The sequence below is a fragment of the Leucoraja erinacea genome, chromosome 19 (assembly GCF_028641065.1).
Source record: "Leucoraja erinacea ecotype New England chromosome 19, Leri_hhj_1, whole genome shotgun sequence".
In the NCBI taxonomy this organism is placed as follows: Eukaryota; Metazoa; Chordata; class Chondrichthyes; order Rajiformes; family Rajidae; genus Leucoraja; species Leucoraja erinaceus.
In genome coordinates this window covers 35,555,713-35,574,322 of record NC_073395.1, presented here as the reverse complement: position 1 = coordinate 35,574,322, position 18,610 = coordinate 35,555,713, and the positions used below count along the sequence as shown (strand labels likewise).

General features: G+C 41.9%; 1 protein-coding gene across 1 annotated transcript in view; it reads left to right on the top strand.

Annotated features, from left to right (window-relative positions):
* The window catches only part of cped1 (cadherin-like and PC-esterase domain containing 1), a 231,306-nt gene extending 213,191 nt beyond the window's left edge, over positions 1–18,115 (top strand). Inside the window, exons 21-22 of the mRNA XM_055650835.1 lie at positions 15,837–15,983; positions 17,239–18,115. Coding sequence (XP_055506810.1) covers positions 15,837–15,983; positions 17,239–17,472 — 381 coding nt within the window. The 3' untranslated portion in view covers positions 17,473–18,115. The remainder of the gene's footprint in view (positions 1–15,836; positions 15,984–17,238) is intronic.
* Positions 18,116–18,610: the final 495 nt, after the last annotated feature.

Here is an 18,610-nt window from a genome sequence, read left to right as displayed (position 1 = left end):
ACACCCGCGAACATGTGGCGAACATGTGGCGACTACATAGTCTCCAGCAGTCGCCCAAAAAGTCGCCGAAGTGGGACAGGCTCATAAGACTCTGTGTTAGTAAAGCGCAAATGCTTCCTCTAAAAGCTCTTGAACAGCATCATCTCAAGAGTATTATTAGAGGTTCTTCCTCACTCATTCAATCACAGCCCAAAAAACAAATAGTAAAGGTGAGTTTTCTTAAGGAATCCTATTGCTCAGAAACAGGCCTTCACAGAACATTAAGCACCATTTACACGTCTTGCGTAATCCTATTTTATTCTCACCGCACTTGCTCCAACTCCCAGCACATAAGCAAGTGCAGGTGTTGGAATCTTGAGCAGAAAAAAAAACAACTGGAGGAACTCAGCACGTCAGGCAGCATCTGGGAAGGGAATGAACAGAGGATGTTTCAGGCCGGGTCCCTTCTTCAGATTGTTGGAATAAGGCAGGGAAAGCTGGAAACGAGAGGTGAGGGTGGGGTAAAGCCGGGCAAATGATAAACTACTGGCAAGTGGGTACAGGTTGAGGGTTACATGGGGAGAGTAAGAGAAAGGCTAGAAGTGAAATGGAGACAAAAGGGAGTCAGATAAGGAAAGAAGAGGAGGTGGAAATGTAAAGCTGGCGGGAGGATTAAGGGTAGAACGGGACAGGGGAAAAGGAAAGAGGTGATATACGAGGAAAGTATTGGACTCAGGGGTGGGGCAATGAGCACACATGAAAGGGGAAAGGAGCAGGGTAATAGAGGTGGTGGGACAAATGTGTGTTGGGGGTGGCCCCCGGGGAGTGGGGCACAGGAGGAGGAGGAGGAGGAGCAGTGGAGTAATTACCTGCATTGGGCTTGAACTGCACCCAGATTCTGCCACGTATTACACACTAGAACCAACTAAAGGTGGCCAAATAAGCTATGAACCCAAATGTCTTTGAAATGCTGACAGATGCTGGGGCACCTGAATGAAACCCATGCAGTCATTGGGAGAAAGGTTCAGATATTTCATTGGGCATGAAAGGTTTAGGAATATATGGGCCAAATGCTGGTATATGGTACTAGGTCAGAGAGACATCTTGGTTGGGGTAGACAAGGTGGGCTGGAGGAACAGTTTCCATGTTGTATGACACTAAAATAAACACAGACAGTTTGAGAGATTCGGATTGAGCCCAGTCACTTGAGCTATGAGACCACAGCTCCACTAACTTCACAACCACGTCACTCTTCAATGCCACAACACCTTTCCTATGTTCACCATGAAGCTAAAAGACTTTGTTAATTTTCTCTGGAATGCTAATCAAGCAGTTTTCACTCCAAAATCTTCACCTGATAATTACCAAATTGGTTCTTCTCATTGAAGAACCCGCCTGAAGAAGGATCTCGGCCCGAAAGGTCACCTATTCCTTCCATCCGGAAACGCTGCCCGTCCCGTTGAGTTACTCCAGCATTTTGTGTCTATCTTCTCATTGCACTCTGTCTTCAGCATGTAGTTAATATCCATATATATATATATATATGAAAAGTGGTATACCATTCATAGCAGGAGAAATATCACTGATGCTAATGTTAATAACAATATGTTATTTTAAATGAACTAAAGCCCCTACTAAAACAAGGAATTAGGAAAATGGAACTGATTATGGCCAGAAGTTATTTTTCACCTGGTATGAATCATTACATCATAAAATGTTACTTACTTTGATGGAATTCAATGAATTCCATAAAATCTGAAAGTTCAACAGCTTTGAATCAATGGCATAACGCCAAAAAATCTGGCAGTTTCTTTAAAAGAAATGTGATTTATTTGTGAAAGAAACATTGAATAACATGATAAAATAATCTTTGATAATCGTGTATCGTCAGATAGTCACCTGATTGGTACATTGAAAGTTAATTCTGATCACAAATTCCAAAAGAATACTAAAACATTTGACAATAAATGACCACCCATAAGATTGAAACTTGCAGATCTCGTTCCAACTAAACCAGGTCCCCACAAAGTTTTACAAAAACATAAGTATCCACATTTACTGAAACAAATCTAGATTGATTTGTGGCAGCAGTGTTCGATAACTAATTTTACTATCCTCAAAGAGCCTGTTACAGCAGCAAATCTGTTTTCACACAAGGAGAACATGGTGCAGCATTTTTGTAGAAGTTACAGGCACAAATTCCAGGGAATTAGAAGAAAATAATAGCGTTCTTATACTGATAATGACTGAAACCCAGCTCTGAGAAAATACAAAATAGAAGCAATATAGGCTCTATAGAAGCTTAGAAGCCTTGCCATTAATGAAGGTGTGCTGCAAACCCTCGTTCCTACCTGATTACCGCATCCTTTGATGAATTTCTGCACAAGGAGAATCAACCAACTTTGAATGAAAGTTCAACTTTTGAATGAATGACTGCTCCCTTAGATGATGAATTCCATAACCATTTACTCAAAGAAAGGTCTCCCCATCTCCATCCTAAGTTCAGATTCTTATCCTGTGCATATCTGCTGCTTCTGGAGAAGCAAAGAACTGCTCAGCTGATAGGACTGCTAGGGTCCCTGGATGGAGACAAGGGAGGAGGTATAGGCAGAGCAGGTGTTATATCTCGTGCAGTTGCAAGGGAAAGTGCCTGGGAAGAAGGTGATTTGGATGGGCAGGGATGAGTGCTCCAAGGAGTTGCAGAGAGAGCATTCTCTGCAAAAGGCAGGACGCAATGTGACTGTGGTGGGATCATGCTGGAGCTGACAGCAATGTCAGAAGATTAAGTGTTCGATGCTGCAGCTGGTGGGGTGAAAGGTGAGGACCAGGAGAACTCTATCCTTAGGGGTAGAGTTGGGGGGGAGGGGAAGCGAGAACACAACTACGGGACATGGAGGAGACATGAGTGAGGGATCCATCTACGACAATCGTTTACTAAAGAAGGAGGACATCTTAAATGTCCTCGAATGAAAGGCCTCATCGTGGGATCAGATGTGGTGGAGACAGAGAGGGATTGAGAGTAGGAGATAGCGTCTTTGCGAGAGGCAGAGTGGGAGGAAGTGTAGTCCAGAAAACTTGTGGGACTTACAGTAAAAATCGGATTATAGTAAATATCAGTCGATAAGCTGTCTCCTGTGATGGAGACAGAGAGGTGAAGAAAGAGGAATAAGGTGTCGGTGAATATGAGGACAGGGTGGAAGTTAGTGGTGAAGTTAATGAAATCAATGAGCTCTGGGTGCAGGAGGCAGTTCCGATGCAGTTGTTGATGTAATGGAGAAATAGTTGGGGAATGGTGCCAGCACATGCCTGGAATAAGGACTGTTTGATATAGCCAACAAAAGGCAGGAATAACAGGCCGTGGCTACACCTTTAACTTGGAGAAAGTGAGAGGAGTCAAAAGATAAGTTGGTTGAGGGTGAAGACAAGTTCTGCCAGGCAGAGGAGAGTGTTCGTAGAGGGAAATTGATTTCTTCTCTGTTGTAAGAAGGACAGGAAGGCCTTGAGACCTTCCCGGTGAGCGATGGAGGTGTAAAGAGTCTGAGCATCATCCGTAAAGATGAGCTCATTTGGGGCATAGAAATTCAAACTTATTCGAATTGAGGGGTATGTGAGATGTCCCGAAGGGCCGAATGGCCTCGTCCTGCACCTATATTCTATGTTTCTAAATGCTCTACATGATGTCTGACCCAGAACTCATTGAGGTGTGAGCGTAGAGCATCCTCAGCTACCTCTGGACTGTGTCTGTACAAGGAAATGGCCTTTCAGTATCTTTCTATATTTGACTATAGAGTCATAGAGTGATACAGTGCGGAAACAGGCCCTTCAGCCCAACTCACCCACCCCGACCACCAATGTCCCAGCTACGAGTCCCACTTGCCTGCGATTGGTCCATATCGCTCCAAACCTGTCCTATCCATGTACCTGTCTAACTGTCTCTTAAACAATGGGATAGTCCCAGCCTCAACTACCGCCTCCGGCAGCTTGTTCCATACACCCACCACTCTTTGTGTGAAAAAGTTACCCCTCGGATTCCTATTAAATCTTTTCCCCTTCACCTTCAACCTATGTTCTCTGATAGTCGATTCCCCTACTCTGTGCATCTACCCGATATATTCCTCTCATCATTTTGTATACCTCTCTAAGATCTCCCCCTCTTCCTCCTGCACTCCATGGAATGGAGACCCAGCCTAGTCAACCTCTTACACCTTCTAGTCCTGGCAACATCCTCATAAATCTTTTCTGAACCCTTTCAAGCTTGACAATATTTTTCCAAGACATGGTACCCAGAACTGAACACAATATTCTAAATGCGGTCTCACCTCCTTCTTTAGCAATGTCTTTGACCACCTTAACTACATGCGACTCAAACTTCAAGGAACCATGCATCTGTACTCCGAAAATCCCTCTGCTCCACAACATTACCCAGAGGCCTACCGATCCAGATCCTGTTGCAATCTTTCACAACCATCTTCACTATCTGCAAACTTAGTATCATCAGCAAACTTGACTGTTCCCAGTATGATCCCATCCAAATCATTGATGTAGATGACAAACAGTAACAGGCCCAGCACCGAACCCTGAGGCACACCACTACTCACAGGCCTCCAGTCTGAGAAGCAACCTTCCACCATCACCCTCTGCTTCCGTCCATGGAGCCAATTTGCTATCCATTCAGCTACCCCTCCTCGGATCCCATGCGATCTAACCTTCCAGAGCAGCTTGCCAAGCGGAACCTTGTCCAACTTTATTTGAGATTTATGGAGATATTCAAGTACTAAATAATTGCTTGCACTAAAGTACTGTGCTGGGTTTCAAATGATGGTAAATCCATATACTTAATCTCACACATTCCTCAATTTCATTGTGGCTCTGAATGAAGATCTTTTTTTGCCTTTACATCTAGCTGTATGACCTTCTTTTAAGGCAAATTTCAAAGGACAATATCTCCGCAGCTCTGGAATGCTCGCCTAGGTTCTGCATTCAAGTCATTTCTTTTTGACAGACGCTGGGCCCATAAAACTCAAAGACAAATAGTGTGAGAGTGCTGTGAACTAAACAAAGCTGACATCTACTGTATCCAATCTCAGCTATGTCTCTATGGAAGAATGCCAAAAGAGGCCAGTTATTCCCCAGACTCTTTGCTACGTTCCTATGGGACACTCTAGAACAGCAATGCCAAATGTTTGGTAACAGGTTAAATGTTTACCTTTTTTCATAACCGGTGAAGAGTGCAGAAGAGGAAAAAAATGTTGTGAGTGCACCTTGAAAATAAATTAACTTTTAAAATTCAAATTGTTAATTTTAATACAATGAACCAAGATTAAAATTATTATATTTTCAATGATTATCAACAAAATCAAATTCACTAACTATCATGCTTGCCATGATTTTCCACTGTAGACCAACTTACTTCAAACTAATCACCAAATTATTATTCCATCCTGCAACATTAGTCATAACCACTGTTTCAACTTGAGGTGCTTTAATTCCACCATTTACTTAGCTGTTTAGGTCAGTACCATTTTATCGATCAATGTTAAGTTAATATCAACTTTTTTGATGGTAATGACACTCTTAGTTGAACATGTCTTCACATTGCTGAATCGTAATATTTTGTTTTGCAATTGTTATGCTTTCATTGTGTTGTTGCAAATAGTTTACTGTGTGCAGCACGTCTTTATTAGTGAGACCTCTGATCCAATTACTATTAGAAACTAGTTGATTACCACCTAGTAGACTGCAGTAGAGAATATTGTTGAAGACTTGGGAGTAAGCTTAATTCCAGCAACCGTGTTATATTTTTCTCCCTGAGATCAGTAGGGTGAATTTGAAAATAATATTAAAATAACCTTAGTTGTTAGTTATAGCTCAAAAAGATGCTTTGTCCGTGTTCTATCTAAGAAGAGAAAATGCAGAAGCATATTATTTTGTAATTTACAATTAATTACCCAATTTTGGAGTGTGAATTAATTGCAGCAGCAAATTAATCATCCAGTCAACGACATCTATTTTTATATAAAAGAAAAGTAAAAATTGCTGTAAACCTTCAGTGGGTACAGAACATTTTTCCTTCTATTATTTATTATGTAAAATAATATGTGTGTTATGATTGTGTTTATAATTTGTTTGGTTGTTTTGTTGTTCCGCGAGCATAGCCACTTTCATTTCACTGCACATCTCGTATGTGTATGTGACAAATAAACTTGACTTGACTTGACTTGACTTGGGTCAGGCAGTAACTATGACAAGAGAAACAGGATTAACTTTTCTGATCAGGCCCTCCTAACTTCTGACAAAGGTTCCTTGACCTGAAATCTGTTTCTCTTTTTATAGATGCTGCCTGTCCTCCTCAATGTTTCCAACATTTGGTCAAATGCACGTACTGTGTGCACAGGTTCAAGTTTGTTTTTATTTCAGATTTCCAGCATGTGCAGTATCGCACATAAAGTCTGATACCATCAATTACATTGCAATATAACATCCAAAGTTCTAATTTGTGCTTAATGGCACATTTTTCTCTACTAGACAGTAAATAATCTTGAGAGATTGTTGATTCAGTATGAAATTTGCAGGATGTTATATTGGTTTGGAGATTTGTATATGGACATACTTAGCTACTGACAGCATGCATAGAAACATGATGAGATGGAACAATTTGCATAATTGATTTTAAAATACAAATGCATTATCTCTGCAACTCTACTAATCTTTATCATCAAACAGTCCATGGATGCAAAGACCCCTGACGAGGTGGAACTATTTTTTACATACATGGGCTTTCTGATAGGCACAATGCCTTTTGTTTACATGTACTTAATACTCACTTTCTGTAGGCAGATCCATCAATATCCTGAACTGAGAAAACATAGAAACATAGAAACATAGGTGCAGGAATTACATAGGTGCAGAAATTACATAGAAAACATAGAAACATAGAAAAATAGGTGCAGGAGTAGGCCATTCGGCCTTTCGAGCCAGCACCACCACTCAATATGATCATGGCTGATCATCTAAATCAGTACCCCGTTCCTGCTTTTCCCCCGTATCCCTTGATTCCTTTAACCCTAAGTGCTAAATCTAACTCTCTGTTGAAAGAAAGACTGTAAGGACGCTCAAGCCTTTGAGAGTAGACGCATGATTAGAAGAACTGGTGGGGTGGAGTGTTGCTTCTTATTTTTATATTTCCTAGTGGCATAGAAGGAGACCATTTAACTCATCGTCTATGCCAGGTACCATAGCAACCCCTCAATCCCACACACCACCCTAACACCTATTCCCTCTCCTATACCCATTAATACCCTTTAATTCTCCCATCAACCACTTAAGTTAATTATTATTTTATAGTAGCCAATAAATTTAATCAAAGGCACAGTTTTTGTTTGTGAAAGAAAAATTGATCACTTGGGTGTACCTGCAGCACCATTGTGCGGTTCATATAGTGATGCTCTAGAGTGCGGAGAGAGTTATTTACAGGCCTCCCAAACGATAGCCAGGAAGTTACATCAGGAGATACAATTGGCTTGTAAGAAATGAAATGTTACGGTGGTCATGAGGATTTCAATATGCAGGTAGACTGGGGAAATCAGATTGGTACTGGAACCCAAGAGGTGGAATTTGTAGAGTGCCTACGAGATGGTTTCTTGGAGCAGCTTGTAGTTGAGCCTACCAGGAAAAAGGCAATTCTGGATTTGGTATTGTGTAATGAACCAGATTTGATTAGGAATCTTAATGTAAAAGAACCACAAGGAGGCAGTGACCATAATAGGATAAAATTCAACCTGCAATTTGAGAGGGAGAAGATGAAATCGGATATGTCTGTATTTCTTTTGAGCAAAGGTGAAAGTTGATTTGAAAGTGACGTTAGCAGGAATGACAGTGGAACGGCAATGATAGGAATTTATGGGAACAATTCAGAAGATGCAGGATCTTTTCATTCCAAAGAGGAAGAAAGATTCGAAGGGGAGAATGAGGCGACCGTGGTTGACAAGGGAAGTCAAAGACACCATAAAACTAAAAGAGAACATTGCAAAGATTAGACGAAAGCTGGAGGATTTGGAAGCATTTAAAAAACTACAGAAGTTAACTAAAAAGGCTATACAGGAAATAGCAGGATAGACAAAGGATCAGGCATGGAAATCGCTATCAAAATATGGAGGGGACCGGGGGACAGGAGGGACACAATTTTTTGGCGGCCGCGCATGCATGCGCACACTCACATGCGAGGCTTCAAAGGCTCAATCCAGCGCTGAATGCAGCTCAACTCTGCCTGTCTCGCCAGGTTAACCTACAGCCGTGCCTGGACTGACGGGACACCAGCGCTGCTTCTCCGCGCTGACTGTAAGCCTGGGCCATATTTCCAGCCAGTCCAGGAAGGGCTGTAGGTTCACCTGGCGGGACAGGCAGAGTTGAGCTGGGTTTAGCGCTGCTTCTCTGCGCTGGCTGTGGGCCTGGGGGCACAGCTCCCATCTGACTTCTGACGTCTCTGGCCACCCGTGGAGGGCACGAGGGACAGCGCCGGTGAGCCGGGATCGATCCTGGCTGCAGATGAGGCGCAGGTCTGTGCCACGTCTCCCTCTTCCAATCACTGCTCTCTATCCTCAGTCCCTCCCCCGCCCCCCCTACTCCTCCCTCCTCCAATGATCATGCTGAATCATCATGTCCTGCCCCCTTTGCCTGCTGACCGATGTCTCTCTCGTCCAATCGGCACCTTCAATCATCAGTCCCACCCCCACTGTCTCGCGGAAAGCGGAGATTTCACCGGGTTTTAAAATCCGGATTACAAAAACTTGGGGGGGATGTCCCCCACCTCCCAAAACAGACGGGGGACGTGTCCCCCCTGGGTTTTCCGCCCCTGCAAAGGATAGTCAGTGGATGTGGTTTACCTGGATTTTCAGAAGGCCTATGTAAAGGTGCTGCACATGAGGCTGCCAAGGAAGATGAGAGCCCATGGTATTAGTAGGAAGATACTAGCATGGACAGCAGAATGGCTGGATGGCAGAAGGCAGAGTGGCAATAAAGGGGGATTTTTCTGGTTGGCTGCCAGTGACTAGCGGTGTTCTGCAGGGGTCGGTGGTGGGGCTGCTACTCTTCATGATGTATATAAATGATTTGGATGAGGGATTTGAAGGCTTTGTGGCCATCTTTGCAGATTATATGAAGATAGGCAGAGGGGCAGGTAGTGTAGAGAAAACAGGGACTCTGCAGACGGACGGGTTGGGAGAGTGAGCTGAAAAGTAGCAGATGGAATACAGCGTAGCAAAGTGTGGAGTCATGCATTTTGTTCGTAGGAATAAAGGGGTAGACTATTTTGTAAATGAGAAGAGAATTCATCAATCGGAGGTGCAAACGGACATGGTAGTGCTTGTGCAGGATTCTCAAAAAGTTCATTTGTAAGTCGAATCGATAGTAAGAAAGACGAGCGCAATGCTAGCATTTATTTTGAGATGGCGACAATACAAAAACGGGGATGTCATGCTGAGGCTGTATAAGGCACTGGTCAGACCGCATTAGGAGCACTGTGAGCAGTTTTGGGCCATATATCTGGGGAAGGATGTGCTGGTTGAAGAGGGTTCAGAAGATGTTTACGAGAATTATTCCAGCAATGATTGGGTTAACATATGACGAGGGTTTGAAGGTACTGGTCCTGCACTCGCTAGGGTTTAGAAAGACGAGGGGGGACCTTGTTGAAACTTACCGAATAGTGAAAGAACTGGATTGAGTGGATGTGGCTAGGATGTTTCCATTAGTGGGACTGTCTAGGACCAGAGGCCATAGCCTCAGAATAAAAGGACATACCTGTGGAGGCCATCAATTATATTTTTAAGGTGGAGATTGACATATTGTTAATTAGTAAGGGTGTCAGGGGTTATGGGGTGAAGTCAGGAGAATGGGGTTATGAGGGAAAGATATATCAGTCATGATTGAATGGTGGAGTAGACTTGATGGGCCGAATGGCCTAATTCTGCTCCTAGAACGTCCAGGTGCTGTGGCAGATGTATGTTTAGGTTGCTCTAGCAGATGTTGGTGTGAATGGGGATTGCTGACAGAGGACTGCAAGATGGTGAGATAGTTAGAGAGATGATCAGGGGGGTTGTTAGACTGGTGTCAGGCAGCCACTTGGTGGACTGGCCTTCTGAAGACATCGACAGCTTCTGTGTTCTTGTCAGATTTGTATGTATGCTAGACACATCCCAACAAGTCACAAACACTAAACAACATTAACCGTTACAATGAAATCTAGGGACATCTTTTGTTGCACTGAGGACTTTAAGGCTTTTTTTGCAGCGATGTTGTGGTTATTAATTTACTGACATTTTGTTTATTATATATTCTCTATGAGTATTGTGTTTACAGACCTGGTTTGCTGCTGCAAGAAAGAAAATCATTGTTCTGTTGTCGATACATATGACAATTAAACACTCTTGACTCCTGAGATTTTTATGCATAACATGTAGCAAGTGTTGCACCTATTTGTCTCCATGTGTTCAGTGCAGTTGAGCGCTTGACACATACTGGAGCACTAAGAAAACTTTCATTCTGCAGTCTTCTGCACTAACCTGAGAATGGCTTCTCGGTCTGATATTTGCATTACCTGCCACAATATTTAGTGGCAGGTAATGCAAGGAATTGCAGATGTTGGAATGCTGAGCAAAACACAAAGTGCTGGAAGAAATCAACTGGTCAGCCATCAACTTAACTGCTGTCTGAATGGACAGACAGCAGTTCAGTTGCGAACCTTCTTCATACTTTGTGTTAGTCTTTGGCCGGTAGCTATCAATGCTACCTGATCAGGGAGGTCTCGGTGTGCTGCAGAGAAAAGTAGATGACTTTTTGGTTGTAATGAAGGAAGAGGGGAAGCAAGAAATCGAACAAAAGTTCAATAAATAACAAATATAGTGCAGTAATAATATATTATTTTGCAGTTCAGAGCTCAGAGCTTATTTGTTGTAGTGTTTAATAGCCTGATGGCTGCAGGGAAGAAACTGTTCCTGATATTACAGTTTTCAGGCTCCTGTACGTTCTTCCCGATGGCAATGATGAAATGAGTGTGTAGCCAGGATGGTGTTGGCCTTTCATGATTTTGGCTGCCTTTTTGAGGCAGCGACTACGATAGATCCCTTCAATGGTGGGGAGGTCAAAGCCGGTGATGGACTGGGCAGTGGTCACAACCTTTTGTAGTCTTTTCCGTTCCTGGACGTTCAAGTTGCTGAACCAGGTCACGATGCAATTGTAGGAATTGTGTAGGAATTCAGCACCTTAAGGGAACGTCCCACTTTGGGCATTATTTGCGCGTCACCCAGATGGCACGCAAAGATTTTAAACATCCCAAAATCCTGGGGTGCCGCGGGCGACTGCTCGTCACTGCCTAAGTCACCACGCACCATGCGCACATCACGTGCGCGTTGTAAGTCATGACGCGCAAATGATGTCGCGTAAATAACGCGCAAATGACGCCCAAGTGGGACAGGCCATTTAGTTACCATCCTGCACGAATTAGAACTCTGAAGTACTGAGTGTACTAGATATATGTACTGAGATTTATATGTGTGTGTGTGTGTGTGTGTGTGTGTGTGTGTGTGTGTGTGTGTGTGTGTGTGTGTGTGTGTGTGTGTGTGTGTGTGTGTGTGTGTGTGTGTGTGTGTGTGGTGTGTGTGTGTGTGTGTGTGTGTGTGTGTGTGTGTGTGTGTGTGTGTGTATATAAAAATAACAATTGTGTTATCTTCTTTGATCATGTGGCAATACAATGACGCCCAAACTAAAAACTTGAAGTAGAGGCACCATGGAAATTGTTCAGCGTTACTCTAGCTGCTTTGGAATCTTATTCCGAGAGTCACTTAATTAACTTTGAACCAAATTAAGTTATTGCAGACAGTTTAAAACCAAATGTCGTGTGCTTATGGGATATCTGAACATGCCATCCGATAGTGAACGTGCAGTAGCTACCAGTTAGTATTCAAGTCTTCAGCAGTTCTGTGCCAGTGCAGAGTCCAGTAAGAATGCCCATGTCTCTGATATATCTGAACCACCAGAGCACAAAAAGATATTGGCTTTGATTCACAAAGATATTGATGCAATTACTCCCAGGTAGATGTAAACATTTGTTTGTCTGTGGTCAGCCAATTAACTAAAAAGCAATCGATCAATGCTATTCTTGGTAGATGGGCACATGCAGAAACATGGGGGTCATTGCACATTGCAGTAAACATATACATCACCACAACTATCCCATTAAATAAAGCCTGCTTTAGGCAGTCCATGATTTGTTTACTGTGTGGAGATTGCCACTGTGAATTGTGCCACTCTGTGTGATCTCATGGGGCCTCCTCCATTACGTGGTAATTAGTAATGACTGCTGCAACCAACGACTTAGACCAAAACCACCCATTTTTATCGGAGCTATTACTCTGAAATTCTTCCCTTCAGTACAGTCACTAGCTAAAAAATGACATCTATTTAAGAACTTTGCATTTTTTTGTGGGGTGAATTGATCATTACTAAAAATAAAATTTTAAATCAGCCTTTCTCTTCCTTCCATTTTCTGATCTATTTTAAAAGCAAATTAATGTCCATTTCATACATTAATGGATGTTTTTGACTTTGAATTCCATTGAAGATCGTGGAATTGCGTGAAGTATTTTTTTAAACTCAACGCAGTCGTTATAGGGAGTGCCTCGTGCTTTCAGGAGGTAAAACCTCCCAAAGTTTGACACAGTAGATAAATTACACCAGCAAAGAAAGTGGAGACAACCTTGAGCAAATCCTTAAGTGCAGCTTCCATGTCTCAGTGCACTTAATGTGCCACATGCTTTGCGAATGCCACCTGGTCATTTCATAAGCCATTGGATACTCTTTCATTGAAGCTTCAGGATGACGGAATTAGACCTAGGGTATCATTTCAGGAGATTAAATATTTAACCACTGTGTGATCCAAACCTTTGAAAGTCTCAAGGTTGCAACTGGAGATTTGGCAGCAGGTGTGGTAAACGGAAGTACTAATGGATTTAAGGTCCAATTAAATGCGTTGCCTTTTCATCGAGCAAAACTCGGTGTTCACCTTAAGCCCTTTAACATGCTTGACTCATGTCCTACAAAACAAGATCCAGAATCTAAAGTTGTTGGCATCAGACACCTCAGCAAACTGAAACATTGTTCTTTTGCGGAATTTAACACGAACAGCAACTGGCGTAGGCAAAGTATCCCTATATATTTGCTCTAAGATATTGCACGATCAAAGTATCCCTTGACTGGTTTTACAGGAGTCCAGCAGAACTTTCAGAAGAACATGGAATATTATTTATTCTGCAGAACCACCTTGTGCAGGTCAAACAACTTTTCAATGGTTCAAACTTTCCACACAATCTAATGTGGAAAAAAGAAACAAAAGCAGAAGGTCATAGAAAGATTAAAAAGCTGAGGATGAGTTGGGAGCGTTGATGCACTTTTAAAATTTTAAATGGCATGAAATGTGCAGCACACAGCGCATGTTTACCAAAAGATATTCATGAGTTCATAAGTGATGGTAGCGGAATTAAGCCATTTGGCCCATCAAGTCTACTCCGCCATTCAATCATGGCTGATCTATCTCTCCCGCCTAACTCCATCCTCCTACGTTCTCCCCATAACTCCTGACACCTGTACTAAGCAAGAATCTATCTATCTCTGCCGTAAACATATCCATGGATGGCCTCCAGTGCCTTCTGTGGCAATGATTTCCAGATTCACCATTCTCTGACTAAAGAAATCCCTCCTCATCTCCTTCCTAAAGGAACGTCCCTTAATTCTGAGGCTATGACCTCTGGTCCTAGACTCTCCCACTAGTGGAAATATCCTCTCCACATCCACTCTATCCAGGCCTTTCACTATTTGGTAAGTTTCAATGAGATAACGCCCCTCATCCTTCTAAACTCCAGCCAGTAAAGGGCCTGTCCCACCAGCATGCGATTGCATGCATCTAGCGCGACCAAACATGGTCGCTTGAGGCATACGGCCTCGCAGGGCCGGTCCCACTTCCAACCGCGGAGCCGTCTAGAGTTGTGCGGGGCTGGTCCCGACATCATATTCACCAACCAGCTGGGCAGGAGGCGGGCCGACTGAATTTGGACGTCGCACGGCGTTGGGCGGGTTACGTAATCACGCAAAGGCACGCCGGGCGGTGACGTCATCGTGCAACGCCATGCGCTAGGCGTACACTGTCAAGACGCTGCGTACGGCGTCAAGACGCTGTGTACGGCATTGAGACGCTGTGTACGGCATCGAGACGCAGTGTACACCCGTTGAGGCGCTGCGTACGGCCTCAATGCAGCTGCGGGCTGATAGGCCGTTGCCGTGCGGAATGTTTGGACAGTCCCGCACAACTCCATACGGCACCGGCGATCAAAGTGGGACTGGCCCCGCGTGGCCGTATGGCTCAAGCGACCACGTTAGGTCGCGCTCGCCGCATGTAGTCGCATGCTGGTGGGACAGGCCCTTAAAGCCATCAAATGCTCATGATAGGCTAATCCACTCATTCCCGTTATCATTCTCGTAAACCTCCTCTCCAGCCCAGCACAATCTACCTCAGATATGGGGCACAAAACTGCTCAGAATACTCCAAATGTGATCTGATAACGGACTTTGTCCCCTCCCAAAATATCGCTCACCAACACATCCAACCCCGCCCATACTTTGACAGTTAGGCACCTGTCAAAGTAAAGTAAAGCCACTGTCGATCAGAATGTCTGTTTTTATTATATTGTTAATTTTAGCCCTACTTTCTGTTTTAAACATGGTAATTTTAATTTGTTTTTAAAGCTCTATGTATTTATCCTTTTTTTTACTTATATACTGAATGGAAACCGATCGAGCAACATTTTTTTCATTTTCTCTGTGTATGCGAGTACTCAGTGAAAATGATATTAAAGAAATACTGAATACTGAATACTGATCAGTGACTTATAGAGCCTCAGCATTACATCCCTGTTTTTGTATTGTAGTCCTCTTGAAGTCTCACACTGAGTTTAGTTGTGTGCTGTGAGCATCCTGTAACTCGACAGCTGTGCCAATGAAAAACCAGACAAGCTTTGAGATGGATTGACCAGCAATTTGTTGGGTGCATTAGTGGGAGTGGGTGGTGAAGGAGTTTAGGAAAAATACCTGGATATGTTTGGAGAACCAACGTTGAAAGTAAAACAAACAATGACAATATTTTATCCTGTGCACCCTATCTATCTCACCCATCCACCCCCATGGTTAGTCGAGAGGTCAGGAAACAGTGTCATATCATAGAATTTGGATTAGGGATTATCACTGTGCCTCCAAATGCTACAAACTTTGAGCACCAGCATCTGATTTTCAGGAGAGGAACACATGAATATTGCCACATAATAAGAAAGAAAGAAAGATAATCAACTTACAATGTACCTGCCAAATTGTTTCAATACTACTGCAGTTTTCTTTTGATTCTTTGGTCAGTAGATCTAGGATTCATAGAGTCTGAAGAAGGGTCTCGACCCGAAACGTCACCCATTCCTTCTCTCCAGAGCTGCCGCCTGTCCCACTGAGTTACTCAAGCTTTTTGTGTCTATCTATAGAATTCACACTGTATGCATTACAAGAAGGTGTATTACTGCCATCATTTTAAAGCATCCAGATATTCCCAGTAACGATAGCTTCAACAGTGTGTAAACATTTTGAGGATTATGGGTAATTTAAAATAATGTCCAAATAGCTCGCTAAAATAGATATATCTAAATTGATCCCCAAATTTAAGACCAGGTGAACCAAGTAATCACTTCAAATTCCTAATTTTCGTTAATATGCCAAAGACTAAAGATATTTGCTAGTATTTTCATGTATTTGTCTTTTTTTTGTTCTTTTAGGAAGAAGTACAAAACTTGTGGAAAGAAAATACAGAAATACTCTCCGAGGCAAAGAAATATGGTTTTGATGTAGTTGATACATTTAGTATCACTATGGGACGTTATAAAGAATTTCTTCAGGGAAAGTGTGCATGTCATTTTCATGAGGTAACTTTAAAAAAAAAATGTTTCTACTATTAATTTTGCAATCAAGATATTACGATGAGATATTCATTGTACTTATCTAATTCATTTTCCATAACTTATTATGATACCCAATATAGTTTCTACAGCGTATCAAATGCTTTTGAGCATTCAAGACATTGTAGAATTCCCACTGAATGTTATGTCATGATTCCAACAAATCGCAGATCTCACCAATCACACCGGTAAATTCATTAGCCTTGGTGGTTCACCTCTTCCCGGAATCTTTTTCTGAATTTTTCCAATTCCATGCCACTCTTATATCAGCATTATATATGAGATAGCTTTCCCATAGTTGCACAACTCTACGTATCATAACAGAGGTTCCACAGGAGTAGTGAGTCCATGTCAATAGAATCAGTCTGTACATCGAAGGACATCAGCCTGCCAGCATTTGTACAATCCACAATCGTCTCATGGGGAACTTTATAAAGCGTTGCAAATAGAACAGGTCCACTTCTGCATAGATGCCAGTGCATCAGCTTCACCACAATAATATACACCTTTGCTTCACTGCTGTAACCTGCCTGTTTGTGGCAATTAAGAAGAAACAAGCACCTGAGGGAAGAGGGACACAAAATACTGGAGTAACTCAGCGGGTCAGGCAGCATCTCTGGAGAACATGGATAGATGACATTTCAGTCTGGACCCTTCTTCAGAGCATGGATAGGCGATGTATCCATGTTCAGACTCCTGGAATCACAGAGAGGGAGCCGTGAGAGAGGGTCTCCCAGAACCTTCCGGTGGACCTAATAAATTATCAAAAGAATATAGGGCATTCTATAAATGCATCAGCAACAAAAGGGTAAAGAAAATAAGCACTAAGGAATCTACTAACCTTGTGGTGAATTAGTAATATAAACTAACCAAAACAATTGTACAAAATTGGGGGGTATAAGGATAGATCACCATGTTTCAGTTTAATTGATAAGGATCAATAAAGCCAATGACAACAGATAAAATAAGATGACGACAGATAGATATTTCAAGAATTAAAATTCACAGCCCAAAATCTAGCTGCTTAAATCCAAATATTATATCAAATCTGTGAGGATAATATCTTGCAAAGTTTAATGGTTCAAGTAAAAATGAAATACCTTGATAAGAGAAGTGACAATGTCTTGAATAGATATCATTTGAAACTGATTTTATCAAAAATAAACATTCTTTTGGAATATATAAATGATGATTTCCCCTTTTTTCCCTCCTCTCCTCTTAGGTAACCAGTTCTGAATACTCTAGATCAACAATGCGTATAAAAATGAAGCATTTAGCACGCTCCTTTACTGGAAAGGACAACTCAAGCCAGAGCAAGGCATCAGCACTGCGAGATGCTTTGTCTGCTTCTAAATCACACTATCATGTCAAAGGTCCAATAAACCAGGCCTATTCAGAAATTCTTCTCAGCAGAGTCTGTGTTAACAGATTGAACATTCTGAGTACTCAGCAGTAAAAAAAGACACATTTTACAGTTTTAAGATTTGCTGCTTCCCTGGAGATCTGTGCAAAATACCGCACGGTATGCATTCTGTTTCTTGCTGATTGGCTACATATCCTACCACCACCAAAGACATGTGACACTTTTTAAATCTTTATGAAATCAATATGTGCCTCTGAAAATGTGAGGCTTCAGAATGGCAGATGGAAAAGCAGAAAATTGATGTGATTCGCTGTCTGGCCAGATGAATTGCATAAACAGCTGTGGGCGAAACAAAGTATTTTACATAAGATTAGGTACATATGAGACTTGAAGTCCTTAAGTAAGCCACTTAATCCTTTTCTGTGCAATATTCAGTCACTATCTGCACTATTTTCTGCTGGATTTCTGAATAGCTTTTTATTTTTATATGTATTGTTCACGATAAATCACATTCCCCAGATATTGCTGGTAATATCAAATTATATATACCTCACAATGCCTGTTTATACAAGAAAATAGTTTAGAATGTTGTCTAAATACTAAAATGTCTTAAACATATTTTGCATACAGAGAATGTTCAATGTTTATAAAATGTTGGTATTTTTTTACATCTACTTTTAATACATTTATGTATTTTTAATTTTTCTATTAAAACATATAATGCTTTAATTTACAACACTGCAGGTGCCTGTTTTTTTGTTTATCATCCATGGATTGCCTTGGAAAAGAGGGATTGAAAAGGGTTTTAGAAGGGCAATGCTCTGACACAGGGCTAAATATCTTTCTATAAATCTTCTAACAATTTTTTATAACAGTATTAAAAATAATTAGTGTGCCTGTCAATTAGAGAATTTCACTGTCATTCCTCATTGCAAACAAGAGGATAACAATTGAAACATCATAATTTATGTGTGTAATATGAGGAACTGGAAACTGTAATGCACCATGTCACCATGTAGGAGATATTGTATGTCCCTATTATATACTGTACATGACCCCTGCAGCAATATACTATCATGCGCAAAGCTGAAGGTGTCGCAGAGGACTTTTGTCTGCGAGTTCCTGACATCTGAAGAAGGGTCTCAACCTGAAACGTCACCCATTCCTTCTATCCAGGGAAGCTGCCTGTCCCGCTGAGTTACACCAGTATTTAGTGTCTATCTTCAGTGTA